The sequence below is a fragment of the Chanodichthys erythropterus genome, chromosome 22, assembly GCF_024489055.1.
Source record: "Chanodichthys erythropterus isolate Z2021 chromosome 22, ASM2448905v1, whole genome shotgun sequence".
Classification (NCBI taxonomy): domain Eukaryota; kingdom Metazoa; phylum Chordata; class Actinopteri; order Cypriniformes; family Xenocyprididae; genus Chanodichthys; species Chanodichthys erythropterus.
Window position 1 is genome coordinate 20,154,144 of NC_090242.1, and position 15,355 is coordinate 20,169,498.

At 37.5% G+C, this 15,355-nt stretch overlaps 1 protein-coding gene across 1 annotated transcript; it reads left to right on the forward strand.

Annotated features, from left to right (window-relative positions):
• Nucleotides 1-3,732: 3,732 nt before the first annotated feature.
• On the forward strand, nt 3,733-11,297 carry crkl (v-crk avian sarcoma virus CT10 oncogene homolog-like). Its single transcript, XM_067376507.1, has 3 exons — nt 3,733-4,848; nt 6,088-6,559; nt 8,083-11,297. The coding sequence occupies exons 1-3, from the start codon at nt 4,538-4,540 to the stop codon at nt 8,215-8,217; spliced, it is 918 nt and encodes a 305-aa protein (XP_067232608.1). The 5' UTR covers nt 3,733-4,537; the 3' UTR covers nt 8,218-11,297.
• The last annotated feature ends 4,058 nt before the right edge of the window (nt 11,298-15,355 follow it).

A 15,355-nucleotide genomic window follows, 5' to 3' on the forward strand; every position in this document is an offset into this window, starting at 1 on the left:
AGATTGTTTTCTTTTTTCTTTTTTTCTTTTTTTTTTAGCCTAGTTATTAATTGAATAACGAGACAAAATTAAATCGTATTTGGTCCCATTTATTTTTGATCACAGTGCATACCTACACACAAACTTTTAGTCCAAAAGTGGGCACATTTGTAAAAAAACACGTTTACCTCAGATAGAATAAGCCGGGGCGCACGCCGGGTTTTAATTACCGAGGTCAGAAAATGTAAATTTAGATTTCCCTGGTGTACATATGTACATAAGACGTTTTAAGGCCAACAAATTGGATAACAATAGCTTTAAAACCATGTCACCAAAAACATGCATGCACAGTTTTGAGGCAGCTTTAATCGCATGTTTGGTAATTTCATGACTTAACTTACAACAGAACAACGACGGTCATTGCTCGCAGTTTCTTTTGCGCTTTATTTAAGCTATAATAAAGTAATTATGAAGCACGCGCCGGCGCATTTGCGCATGCAATTCTTGAGTGCGCGCCACGAGCACATAACGGCTGATTGGACAGTCGTGTTCATTTTTCTGAGTCTTACCGACATAGCCTGACAACATCTCATCTGACTGCAGTTCACTGTTGTTCAACTGAAGCTCCCTCGTTGTCACCTGTAGCCTACCTTTTCCACGCTCGTTTGACTTGAGCCTGGCGCTGAGGCGAAGTCGGAACGCGCATCTGAAAAGTGTCCCGTTTGTTGTGGCCGTAGAGACAGTTCTATATAAACGCAGCGTTTTACTTTGTTTAAAAAAAGATTTATATTTTTGGTATTTTATATACTCTGTTGGTGGTTTGAGTAGCAGCATCACCCAGGGGGGATATTTTTTTATACTGACTCCAGTAGGCTACTCACCGATATGGTTTCGGAATCGGAACAACTCTAGGTAAAAGAAAAGAAGTGTGAGACACAGCTTTGGAGCAACTTAGTTGATTCACAACTCTCACTCTGCGTGTGTTTCGCGCTGGATGACGGTCGTGCTGAGCGGTGCAGAATACAGAGGAGAAGTAGAAGAAGAGAAGAGGATGACACCATTTGCTAAGGGGGATGTTTTCATTTTCATCCTTAACACATACATTTTAAGTTTGTGGTTTAAAATCATTTTAAACCACAAACTACGGAGTATGTTTTGGACATTATTTAACCTTGTAAAAGACGAACAAAAATTTTAGAATGACATTTCTTACTCCAAGTTTTAGGGGTGCTAGCCTCGCCCATGGTTTAGATTAGGCCTACATCATTTGCATCATAGATTTGAGTTGGTTGTCACTAACCTGTACGTGGTATAGCCTATGTCAATTATATATCTATCATTAAAGCATGCTTAAAGTTGATTTCTTTATTGATGTGTGCATGAATCATTGAGATACTAGTTTTTATTATTGACTGTTTTCAATTGGTTTTTATTTTTATATTTTTCAATTTTTATTTGAATTTTGGTTACATTTTTTAGTAATTTTGTTGTGTTTTTGTCTTTTTTATTCATTTTTTTTTCTTTTTTTAAATACAGTTTTTATTATTATTTATTATTATTATTATTATTTAGTTATTTTAGGACATCAAGTTAAGAAAGAAGAAAAATGAGAAATGTTATATCACAAGTTTTGTATTTTAGTTTATCTCAGTAAATGTTTATTTTATTTCAAGTGCCAAAAATGTATTTATGGTTTTAGTTTTGACGAATTATAATAACACTAACATGAATTCAAAAGTAGTAACATAGTTTATCATTACTTTACTTTTATTTTCATTTTCAGATATGTGTAGGCTCTGGGTGTGGTTATTGAGCTGATATGCCATGGGTGACATGTCAAATGACAAACTTCCTTCCGCATTTTTCACACATTGGTTAAATGTTGGCTTCCTGCCCAAACATTATCGTTCACTGTATTTTTACCTATGGTACTAATTATCCCTTTTTTTCTTTTTTTTATTCTTTTTCTTTTTTATGAAAAAAATGCTGAATGTTGATGGCAGGCAATTTAAGGCCTTGACAAAACTTAAGCAGCATGTCTCATATAATTTAGCTCATATTGCATCAGGGCCTTGTAACAGCTGTTGACATTGTGTACTTTAAGACTAAACAGTTGTATGACAAATAGACTATATTGTTATGATCATATTCTTGACAAACTGCTGCTACTTTGAGTGGCTGCCAAGGGAAGGTCAGAACGGAGTCTGCGATATCAATAACTAAATTTTTTTTTTTTTTGCACTGACGTTTGTCCTTGCCTGAACAATGAGTACATCTTTGTAAAGGATGTGATGTAATAAAATAGTTTAACAGTGTCAGTGTGACTAGTGATGATTCAGTATCCTCTGGTTTGAAAGGAATTTGAACTCCATGCACTGCGCTCCAGAGTGTGTGTATCATTCACGAGTTTGATTGTATTAATTGATGCAAAAACTATAGCCTCTATATGTTTAAATGGTCTTAAGTTCACAAGTTTTAAGGCATTTTTGACTTTGTTTGATCTTAGACACATCTGGCAAGCAACAGTTCATAAAAGCTTTTTGACGAGGGCCATCTGACCTACTTTTTGCACCCTTGGGGTGTGTGCGTGCATAGCGAAAAGACTCTCTGTGTCCACACAGATTAATTCCCACCTTGCAGGAGTGTTAGGAAGTTTCTTTTATGATAGACCAATTTGTTGTACCACCGATCCAAGGAAAGATTTAGAAAACTGCAAGACATTATGAAAAAAATGTGAATCTATTAACATTCAAGACTTGAGGTGAGAATGTTGCCAAGTATTGCGTCAAGTGCGGCTTCATCTGGCATTGTAAAGAGCTCTTCTTTATTACAGGAAGAAAAGAGAAAAGTCCTTGAAAATCGCAGCCTTGTAAGATGATTTCAGTAGAATTGCTGTTTTTTTTTTTTGTATCTAAGGTTCTGGGTGATAAAGTACCTGCATTTGTGCACTGAATATAATCTTGTCCTCTTTTGTGCTGTCTTTAACATCGCACCCATCCATACAGACTGGGATTAACACCGGAAGTGCAAAATATTAATCTGTTTGCCTATATCCAGGGTAAAGAACTTGACTAAAGGCCTGTCAACAGCAATAAAGATAACTATAATAATGATAATACTGTCCACCAACACACAATATAGGCCTATTCTTTTTATGTGAGTGCTGTTATGTACTGCTTTAGTTCTTTAAAGTTGCGTGCTGATCTTTCTAAAAGTGATTCTAATGACAGTTCCTCTGTGTCATTAGTTGTGATGTGGACTTCCCTATTCTTTTTATTAGAATGATTATCATTTTAGTTTATCATTGTAGTTTATATAAAACTTTATCATAATTATCATATTATGTATTTAGAAATTATCATTCACTTAGTTTCTGTTGAAATGAAATACCTTCTGTAACTTGAGTAGGCCACTCACACATTTTAAATACAAAAATTAAATTGGCTCATTTAATTTAGACCCTCTAACTTTTAAATACTTAATTACAATTAAATGTAGAGAGATTTTGGCTAGATACTACTTAAAATATTTACACAATTTCCCTTAAGTAAAGTAGTGAAGTAGCGAGTTCTCAATTCTTGTCAAAAACAGATCTCCAGATGAGATGTGAGCCAACTTTGACATTAATAGACCACTCGCTCTAGGCTACACGATCTCATAAGCAGTGTCTTATGTGCCTCATTATTGTGGTTCAAAGCATTTGAAATGCCGCGCCTCTGCACGCCACTCTCCTCGCTCGAGGCGCTCGTGACGGATGATCAGGCAGACCGGGAGCGCGCGCAGATCCGCCCTCCAGACGCCATTTCTCGGACGGTGTGGGGAGCTGAAGCAGCTTTTACACCAATCCCGGGAAGGAAGAGAAAACACAACAAACAGAAAAAATTAAAAATCTTTTCGATCGTCTTGTCGCGTGGCAAAGCGGTGCGTCTTCCAAAGGAGCAAGGCGGGGAAACTTTCTGTTGCGAGATTATTCTGAATTCGTTGTGTGGTGAAGACGTGTTGCGGGCCGCCATTTTTGTTACAGCCTTCGAAGTCTGTTGTGAGTCTAAATAGGAGACAAAACTCTTCCGTACTTCGGTGTAATACACGGAGAAGAACTCGCTGTTGGACGTAACTGACATATGTCGCCTCGAATCGTCATGCAGGGCGATTTATTATCATATTATGCCTTATCTTGAGCGGACGGTGGATGAAGACGGCTAGCTGGCTAACGCGTTATATTGTCTCATAAGCTGCAGCTACTTTCACGGAAGAGAGAGCGGAAAGGGGAACTTTGATACTAAATACGCGTTTTTGGGCTCTTTACGAACTTTTGGGGTTGTTTAAACCTGTTCTACGCCCGTCGTGATTCGTGTGTTGGTGGAAAATTTAGCAATGCATCAAAGTTGGTTGACGCCAGTCGCAGCCTGTCTGGTCAAACGTCAGGTTGCGGTTCAGTAGGACTGTCGGCTCCAAAAGCGTTTGGTCGCTTGTAAGAATAGGCATTTGTTGTTTTAATTTATTGCTAGTTTCTGTTTTCTTTTCGAGTGCTTCAGTTACAAGTGTATTTCGAACAAACATGTCGTCTGCACGGTTCGACTCCACGGACCGAGCTAGCTGGTATTTCGGGCCGGTTTCTAGACAAGAGGCGCAGAATAGGCTTCAGGGACAGAGACACGGGATGTTTTTGGTGCGAGATTCGTCCACCTGTCCTGGTGATTATGTACTGTCAGTGTCTGAAAACTCCAAAGTTTCTCATTATATCATCAACTCTTTGCCAAGCAAGAGATTCAAGATAGGTGACCAAGAGTTTGATAATCTACCTGGCCTTTTGGAGTTCTATAAAATACATTATCTGGATACTACCACCCTGATAGAGCCAGCACCAAGGTAAGAGCTTCATTTAGTTTTGACATCGTTACATCATCCACCCCTCTTCTCACTAATGTGCATTTCCCTCCTCATCGTTGCTATGGCAAGCTGTTTCAACATTCATTCATTTCAACTAACTAGGGTCAGTTTTTATGCTGCTAGTTATTTACTAGCAGGCAATCAAATACATTATTAGTATCTTTAAGTTTCATTAGATACCAGTACTGATTCAGTCAATATCGACTAGTACAGTAGTGTCCGCTGTGACGAGTAACAAATTACAAATATTTTTATTTGATTTCTGAAATAAACTTCTCTCCACTCCAAATTTTTCTGGTACTTGTTCATGTTTTACTATTCGTCAGATGCTGATAATTATATTTTAGTGACTTATTTGGTGCTAGTTTGAGATTCACCACTGATGGTTAACTTTTCAATTCATCACATATGACAAGTAAATGTCAGTTTAGACTAGTGAGAAGAATAACAATTTGTTACTAACAAATACTATTTGTTTAGTGATTGGCAGCATATGAATAATTACTAGTGTCTAATTGAAAATATACTAGTCATTATTGTGTACTAGGATATGCAATTCATGTTTATTTGTACAGCACTTTTCATATTATGTATTATTTAAAAGTGGAAAAATGCTTGTTTTTATGTCATCCTGTTATCAGTCAGAGGTGACTTTCGAAGTATAGTCCATATGACAATAATAAACAGTTCTGAAATAATACAAGTCATGTGTTCAGTTAAACAAAATGAGTGATTGTAATTATTACAACATGAAGGTTTGGCCGTTTTGTATGTCCAAAATTGCCATCATCCGAGTCTTCACAAGTGTTTGTGTCATCTGAAATCTACAAGATAATAGTAAAATGAAAAGGTACTGATCAATATTGGTGTACATATTGGCTAGTTTTAAGGAATAACTGTTAAAACCACTTGCCATAGCTTTGCTGAGATAAATATTGTCAAGGTGAGAGTGGTCAGTTAAACATATCTGTAATTCCCCTTAGTTTCCTTCCTGTATGTTCTCACTGAGCCATGCAGTAAAGAGAAATTAAGTCATTTGCATTCATGGTACCAGGAAGTTAACTGTACATGTGAAAGTGCACATTCAGTAGTGGTATGGATATTACAAAAGACACTTCCAAGAAGTGGATTTAAGCATTTCCTCTTAGATATGCTGTTAAAAATCCTCCTTTTGTTGTTGATTGACTAATCTTAAAAACTCTGATCATTGTCTTACAGGTACCCCAGTACCCCTCTGCCCAGTGGTCCTATTCAGCCATCCGGGGGACTCGGAGATGAGAACCAGGAGTATGTGCGAACTCTTTATGACTTCACTGGTAGTGATGCTGAAGACCTTCCTTTCAAGAAGGGTGAAATCCTAATTATTCTGGACAAGCCTGAGGAGCAGTGGTGGAGTGCCAAGAATAAAGAAGGCCGAGTAGGCATGATTCCTGTTCCCTATGTAGAAAAGCTGGTGAGACCTTCGCATCATCCCGGTCAGCCTGGCCACGGTTCTCGAAATTCCAATAGCTACGGCATACCTGAGCCAGCGCACGCTTATGCTCAGCCTCAGACTCCATCGCCCATTCCTCCCGCCACACCCGGCGCTGTTATCAACCCGCTGCCGTCCGTGCAGAACGGGCCAGTAATGGCGAAGGCGATCCAGAAACGAGTGCCATGTGCATATGACAAGACTGCCTTAGCACTGGAGGTAGGTAGCTAAATGATGGATTCCCATAAACCAGAATTTGCATTTGTCACCAGCGTGGGTCAGTCTGCTCGTTTCCATTGTTTTATTGATGAGGGATAATATTGGGGCAGGCTTATGCACATTAAAATATATTTGTGTCCTTCAGTTTACTAATTACTAAAGGCTATTCAGTCAGGATAGATTTTTGTTGGATGATGTATAGGAATACAGGATATAGTGCTAGTTGCCATAGACACTTAATTAAGCTATTTCTCTTTAGATTATAAGATTTAACTGGTGCAGTGATTACACATTTAAAGGGATTTTCACCCTTACATTTGGTCAGATGGTGCTGATAGCTGGAAATGTGAAATGACAAATATTTTCTTTTGATGACACACTTGTCAGTTCAGTTTTATGTTTCTGAGGGACTTTCCTTAAACAGACCTATCAACATATTTGTAAAAAGATGCCTTGGATTGAATGCTAGAGAAAATATTTTTAGATATCTGTAGTTTTTATGATTTGTATTTTAGAATAGTTTTTATGCATTATACCAGTTTTTATTTACTTTTGCTTTTCCTGGTTAGCTGTTTGCATGGGTTGCACATCTCTTTTAAGAATTGTTTCAGGAGAGACAAATAAGCAAAAAGACCCCTACTTTAAGTTTTTTTTTTTTTTTTGTGTGTGTGTGTGTGTTTTGACTAAATCAGTGTTGAATTCATTGGTTTGTATAGGGTTTGTATAGGGGCTAGAATGAAATTCCATACTTAGTCATCCCACATGGCAAGTTCCAGCACCCCTTTACCCGTTTCTACATGCAAGGCCTTGTCAGTTTGTAGAAAACATTACATAACCTATGTCTTAGTCAGCCTGAGAATGTGTCAGTTGTTTCAGGTAGGTGCAAGAAAAAGGTGAAGAAACTCATTGATGGGGGCAAATGCAGATTTACTTTGTCATTTAGCCCCATTTTGTGTGTTTTTTTTCCATCCGCCTGCTGTGTTTTGCATATGAGTGCAGCTTGTGTATGGAAACAAGGATTATGACGCACAGTTTGTTATGGCCTAAAGCAAAAGGGTCTGATTTAGAACAGCTATTTTAGGCATTTTGAGAAGATGGTGCATGTCAGTCAATGCAGATGATTTTATCCTGTAAGGATGATTTTAAGTTTTATAATACTTTTAGATAAGAGTAGTATTTTTATAAGTATTTTAATGGGTCCAAACCTGTAACTTGCAGCTTTATTTATTTATTTTTTATTTTTTAAAATATTTTGTTCCTTGGATCTAATTTCTGGTGGGCAGGCCATTATCTTTTCCCTAGGCTTTCCCTGAATTTTCTAGGTTATGATTTTTTGAAATATCAAAGCTTTCACTGTGCTTTTTAAGTCAATAATATTTTTGTCATATTAAACATCAAAGTTGAATGTCATGCTCTAAATTTTTTTTCTGTATCCTACATAAAACCTGTAGGCTTTAAAAGACGTGTAGATTATTTGTTTTCTGCCCTTTTTTATTTATTTCATCCTGTTTCTTTCCTCATAGGTGGGTGACATTGTGAAAGTGACTAGGATGAACATCAGCGGTCAGTGGGAAGGGGAGGTAAATGGCCGGAGAGGTTTATTCCCTTTTACCCATGTGAAAATATTGGACCCCCAAAACCCAGATGAGAGCGAATGATCTGGACCATGCTCTGTCAGCACCCCGTCAGCTCGCCGGACGCCCCATCAAGTCACCGCCGGTATTACGCTTGCCTGCCTTGGGGCTCAGCCGTGGCGCATTTCTCAAGCAAACCATTTGCGTGGCTTCTGACTGTTTACAGCTCTGAAATCAAACGGTTCTTAATTCCCCCCTCACCTGGTTTAAGGCGAATCAGTTTTTTTTTTTTTTTTTTTTTTTTTTTTTTTTGTGTCTGCCCTTAATGTTCTGTTATTTCCACACATCTGCAATCTGTACCTGTGACAGGGTGAAATGAGGCCTCCACCATTGACCTAAGCCTTCTTGCCACTCTCCTGCAGTTTTCTGTCTGTAGCTTTGACTTTTGCTAGCTAAAATATATTGTGTTAAGAAAGGGAAATGAGGATAATTATACCCTCTGGTTTGATTGCCAACAGTTTACCTGTTTGGTCCGAAATTGACTTTTTATTTTGTCTTTTGTTACATTTAAAGAGAATCCTAGTGATACTGATCTGACCCTTGGTAACAGCCATGACTTGAAGGTAAGGGTATGATATTGCAGGGTCTTAGAATAGCGACAACTGCACCACTTCTGATTGACCTTAGAAACAGACTCACCAACTAGTATGTGGGACTAGTCTACTGTAGCCTTTTTATTTGTGCCATAATAACTTATCTGTAAATTGCAGTAGTAGTGTAGCTAGATGGTTGTGGCTAGACTCTCGGGGGTCTTTTGAATGGTGAAGGGTTTGCCTGTGAAGATGCGAGATTGGGTCCGGGGAGAGTAAAAATGCACCTCATCTATTCCATTGGACAAGCTGGAAATGTCACCTGTGCAATTATGAGCTCATCTCTTCCCCTCATCCTCTTCTACTCTGGTAGCAGTAAAGTCTGGATGTTGCTCTTTTTCATGACTGTTACAGCACATCACAAGTTCTCTGCTATAACTTTGATGGTTTCTGCCCAGTTTTGATTCAGTAACCTGACATACACAACTTTTCGGTTTTGTCCATCTGTAATCCATTTCTTTTTTTTAGCCAGGTGTTGAATCAAGCATTTACTGTGTGTTGAAATAAATTGGCATTTTCTAAAAAGGGATTTAAAAAGCCTGCTGGTGGCCTCTGTGCATGACCTTCTGGCCAAGAGGGTTTTCCCTCTTAGGTTAAATGCTGCTTCATGTTATGTTTTATTTGTCTGTTGATTTTCTTCTTCTCTTCTTTTTGAAATTAACTCCTTTTTTTGTTTGGTTTACATCCCTAGCAACAGGTTAAGGCTAAACATTCATATTAAGCAATAGACCAGCCCATATCTTTTAGAAGTACTCAAATAATTTAAGGTTTCAAATGCATATGGTTTCCTTTTTTTGGCTAAGGCTTTAACAGTATTGTTTCAAATTACAAAATATCCATGTGGTCTCGTTTGTTTAAAATGAAAATTTGTGCCTTTTATTTTCTTACACCATTTACATGTTAATAATATTTCCCATGGTTAACACCCGTGCTGGTATTACCCATTATGTACAGAACGAGTAAATAAAATTTATGTCTACTTGTCTGTGTGCGTATGACCAACTTCCCGTGTATAACAACTCTGAATGCAAGATTGCCACGGTCATGGAAAACCTGGAAATATTAGTTAAAATTTGTGATTTCCAGATCTCGAAAAGTCATAGGATTTAATAAAATTTTAAAATGCTATGGAAATTTACATAGCGAATACTAATTTTTCCAGTTTTACTCTGCTCTTACTTGTATAATTGTTTACATCTTGATGTACAAATGAAAATCCACCCCAGCAATTTCTGCTATAGTGATTCCTAAAATAAAACTTTAGAAATCACAAATGGCTGCTCTTCAAATGAACTCTGATGGGAACCCTGTAAAGAGAAGATCAAATGTCATTCTGGAGACTTCTGACTTCTAAAGTGGGTCACTTCATACCCCATGTTTCAGCAGACATTTTGTTCAACAAAACGATGATGTAACAGCCTGTTTAGAGACGGTGTTCAGTATCTGGAACAAGAGGTTGGTTACTCCATCTCACTTGAATTTTTTTATTAGCAGCAGTTGTGATTGTGACTGTGCCCTGGAGAGAAGACATAATTAAAGAATTTTAATGAAGTGTCCAAAAAAAGAAACCCTGTGTGATGATGACCTAGAGAAAGTTATGAAGGTCAAGCTTTGCATTTCTTTTATTCAGTAAAAAGGATTCCATCATTTCGGTTATTTAGCTCTGACCTTGATTATCCCGTCCGTTCAAACAGAATGATTGTGTGATTAGGTGCAAGAATGGTTCCTTGTGTCACAGGTTCTTTTCATTTGTATTTGCAAGTCTAAATGGGAGAATGTGTGAATCAAGGCTGTTTCTGTGTTGGCATGGATTCATCTGCCTCAGTTGCTTGAGAGTATTGTGTAGCAATTGATGACAAAGAAATATTTGGGGGAAAGTCTGTAAACGATCACTGGGACACCAGATAACAATTATTTAAAGGTAAAGTGTAATTTATGTGCCACTATAGCAGCAACAAATACAGAACTGCAGTCTTTCTGAGCAGCTCATTTTCCTGCGGTTCCAGTGTGATGAGTCATTTACAGTTGAATAGATTTCAATTCTTGTATTTCACATACTAAATGGGTGGTTTCTAGTCTGAATAAGCTGCAAACTGGACTAGACTAGTTCATGTCGATGGCCAAAAGAGTGACTACACAAGACTAAGCCAGACATAACATTGACTCAACCAATGGATGATGGGAGGAATTAAATTGTTATGGTGGTGCAGAAATTACTTTACCTTTTGAAATGGGCAAAATTGGCTCCATTTAAACTATGTAATTAGTCCTTACATTATTATGAGTTTTTAGAGATTTTTTTTCCAAATGCAAATATATTAAACACTGGGTTTTGTAAGTGAGAAATACAGTCACACTTCAAAACCTGCTAAGTATGTCTTTTGCAATGGCTTTTAGATGATTGGTCTAATGATTCTTGCAAACAGGTGCAGATAAGCTTGACAGCATCAAACCATTACCCCAGGACTGTGTGCGCATTTTGGAAACCTGACAGACACTGCAATGGATGAGCTAAAAATAAAGCAAATTGTGCAATTGTTGCTGGGCTTTGATATTTATTCATATCTATTTTAGGGAGCTCACTTTGATATCCTTTGGATATTGTGTCATTTGATAACTAGATTCAAATGTTAGTTTAATTTACAAGATTACAGCAGCAATGCATAAAATTCAATGATGATATCCTCACTTTTTATTTGTTGTATGGGCAGAATTGCAGTTTAGACACCAGATTTATTATATATAATTTACTTTTAGTTGTTTTTAAGTCAGAACAGGAAAGATGATTATATTTAGAAAAGCTGAAAAATTCTCAACACTGTTTGTTGATTTGGCACTACTGCTTGTCTAATGAATAACATGGAAATTTCAAATATGAAATCAACAGTACAGCATGTGTCCCTTAAGAACTGCAATCTATTCCACTTGAGCATGCAATGCTTTTGACTTGCAGGCAGCATAGATAATATTTGGTAGAAAACATGTTTGTGGTTATTTTAACTCACCATACCAACTCTCTCATACAGTGCTTCAGAAAGCCTCTTCTAAAAACTTGATACAGTTCAACCACAACACTTACTTGAGGTTTCCTCTTCATCTACAAGTTTCTGCAAAGTTTAATTTGCATAAGTAAATGTGATGTCAGGATTGACAGAAATTGATTCTTTTTGAGAACAATCACTGGGTTTCTGAAACAGAGGTCAATGCAGGCCCATTTTAGCCCATTACCAACTTGTCCCAAGGCTAATTCTATATAGATTGAACCTTACCATATGAGTGGCTGGCGCACTATCAGCTTAAAATGGCACATTTAAAATATGTAAAGACTAAACATGAAGATGTGTTCTAATCACCATCCTTCCTCATAATTTGTTTTCTATTATAGATGCTGTAAAGTAAACCTCATCTCACAGACAATCTGCAAACACAATCTGTGTGTGCACTGTGCAGTAAGGCAGAAGCACTGATGTGCCTATATTTAGTCATTTGATGCGATGAACCTTTGCCACATCTGTGCAAGGTAATTATTAAGAGCATTTTAATTGGAAGAGCCAAAAAAGTAGCCTATATGCATCCTAGTAGGCTATTATCTTATTTTAACTACTGAAATGAAGCTTTAAAATGTCTATTTAAATGGAAAAATATGCATTTATTATTATTTAGATTAATTTTTAAAAATGACACACTTCAACTTTAATTTGCCAAACCAACACAATTAACTTCTTCGGCTATACTCTGACACGTGACACATCTGAACAGTGTGTTGAATCATCAACCTGCTTCTGTAGCAGAGTAAATGTTAGCAGAACGTTGTCTTTGTGTTGTCTAAATCAATCTTGCGCCCTTCCAGAATCTTCACACTCCATTTGGGAATACTGACGATTAAACATTTACAGAACATACGCCGCTGCCTTCTGCTGTGGAAACGAGGCCATGTTATCGTGACTCCCCACTGGCTCTCTGTGGGATCTGGGTCAGATAGAGTCAGAATTCTTCTCTCTATACCCTGTGCCCTCACCTATTAAGAAACTAAAATGAGGATAATGTTTTACAATGAGTACGTTTAAAGAACTATTATTATAATGCACAATCTATCAGATTATCTACTATTCAATACATTACAGCAGTTACCTTAAACGTCGTTGCTGTATATTCAACAGGATCACTGGTATCATCAGTTATGGTAGAATAGCTGACAACATATTTAGACTAGATAACTATCGAATGAAAATAATTCTTAACCTAAACATAACATTTAAACACTTAACCTTGGTAATTAAGTATCACAAATATTAGTGTAAATCAAGCAGTAACCTCTTCATATTTTTGTACTCTAATTTTTAAACCAACAGAGTTACTTCTGTGCCATGGTGCGACTAATGTTTTAGCTAGGGGTCAAAGCTTGGCTGGTTAACTTAAGGGTTCCAGCAGAATGTTTTCCAGCTCACAGATAAAACAGACAAATCGAGCTCTTTTCATGCAGTCTAATTTGCAAAAGCAAAGTCTCGTTTTGTTATTCTCCACTGCATGACTAATCTTTTAGAAATGTCGCCATCTACTGGTAAATTAACATGTTCCATTCAGGATTACTACTCAAAACAACTTCTAAGATCACATCTGTTATGCAGGAAAATTTGCATAATAAAATTGGGTTGGATCTATAAATTCTGTTATATATCAGTTAGGCTGTATTAAGCATCGAGCGTCCAGCATCTCTCAGCTTCTCTCTCTCTCCTCTCCTGCACCAGACTAGGGTTGCCAGGTCAGTGTAACAAAACAAGCCAATCAAAAATAGCCAAAAAGTAGCCCAATGACCATATCCCAAATATCAAAAATATGCCATATTTATTCCTAAAATACATATTTTACAGTCACTGTTATGCAAAATAAAAACCACTATTTCGTAGTGATCACAAAACTTAACATCTAGCACAGTTTTATTACTGGCAGAATTTAAAATATTTCAATAGCCTACAAGAATTTCAGTCAAATATAATTTGAATGAAATATAAAGCAATATATATATAAAAACACACGCTGCAATAATTTAAAAATAGCCAAATTCCACGGGGAAACAGCGGACTTGGCAACCCTGACCCAGACACAAATAATCATTCAAAGCCTGCCCCATAAATGACCCACAGGCATAATCAACCGATTACTGTGCCAGGGCCTAAAATGAAAATATACTTTCTCCGTTATAGTCCATTGGCCAAGCCAGAATTTGGTACCACATAAGGTGGCAAAATCTCTTTGGTTCCAGTTTGTTTATAGAGTCCATATAAGTACATGATAACCATTTCAAATGAGTAGCTATACTAATCTACTGGGACAATCTTTTTTTTTTTTTGCCATTATCATCCTACAGTATCTGCACAGCAGGTTTGTATGAAGTCTATGGTAAGAGGTAGCCATATGTAGATTTTTCAGGACAGCCAGGGCTATCCAGATCTGCCATAATTTGACATGATATTTGTTATATATGTTTTATTTTAGCCTTCACATTAAAAAAAACTATTTTTTGCATCTATTAAATTGTTATATTTGTATATCTATCTCAGAAGATATTGATGCTATGGGGGTTATCTTTTCAGATATGGATAGACAAGACTGTCTGTAATCTGTTGATATCAGAACCATGATAGTGGGACAATCCATGACCTAGCAATTTGAAAAAAATATGCATGTATTTTATATGAAATAGTATATTATGGAACAACAATGACTGGTGCTAGTTTCAAAACCAGAATACTCCACCATACACTATATTGCCAGAAGTTTTGGGACACCTGCCTTTACGTGCACATGAACTTTAATGACATCCCATTCTTAATCTGTAGGGTTTAATATAGGGTTGGCCCAACCTTTGCAGCTATAACAGCCTCAACTCTTCTGGGAAGGCTTTCCACAAGGTTTAGGAGTGTGTTTATGGGAATATTTGACCATTCTTCTAGAAGCACATTTGTGAGTTTCGGCACTGATGTTGGACGAGAAGGCCTGGCTCACAGTCTCCGCTCTAATTCATCCCAAAGGTGTTCTATCGGGTTGAGGTCAGGACTCTGTGCAGGCCAGTCAAGTTCCTCCACACCAAACTCACTCATCCATGTCTTTATGGACCTTATACTTTGTGCACTGGTGCGCAGTCATGTTGGAACAGGAAGGGGCCACCCCCAAACTGTTCCCACAAATTTGGGAGCATGAAATTGTCCAAAATGTCTTGGTATGCTGAAGCATTAAAGGTGCTCTAAGCGATGTCACGCGTTTTAGGCCACAACATTTTTTGTCACATACAGCAAACATCTCCTTACTATCCGCTAGCTGCCTGTCCCCTGAACACACTGTAAAAAAACGCGGTATCTGTAGTCGCCACAAGCTCCGAAAACGGCAATAAAAACAAACTGGTGCAGCCTGGACCACGAATCATAATAAACATGCTCCAGCCAATAACCGACAAGAATGATTTTAAATGCGCGTTCATGACTGTTTCAGGAAGCACGGAGGGGAGGAGGAGGAGAGAGGTTCTAGCTAGTCTCTGTTTTGTTTGACAACACTTCGAACGTCAACAGAAAGTT

Excerpts from the sequence above, each read along its gene's own strand:
- crkl (XM_067376507.1), top strand. The coding sequence starts at position 4,538 with ATGTCGTCTGCACGGTTCGACTCCACGGACCGAGCTAGCTGGTATTTC. Across the intron at positions 4,849-6,087 it reads CTGATAGAGCCAGCACCAAG|GTACCCCAGTACCCCTCTGC; the intron begins GTAAGAGCTTCA and ends ATTGTCTTACAG. Across the intron at positions 6,560-8,082 it reads AGACTGCCTTAGCACTGGAG|GTGGGTGACATTGTGAAAGT; the intron begins GTAGGTAGCTAA and ends CTTTCCTCATAG.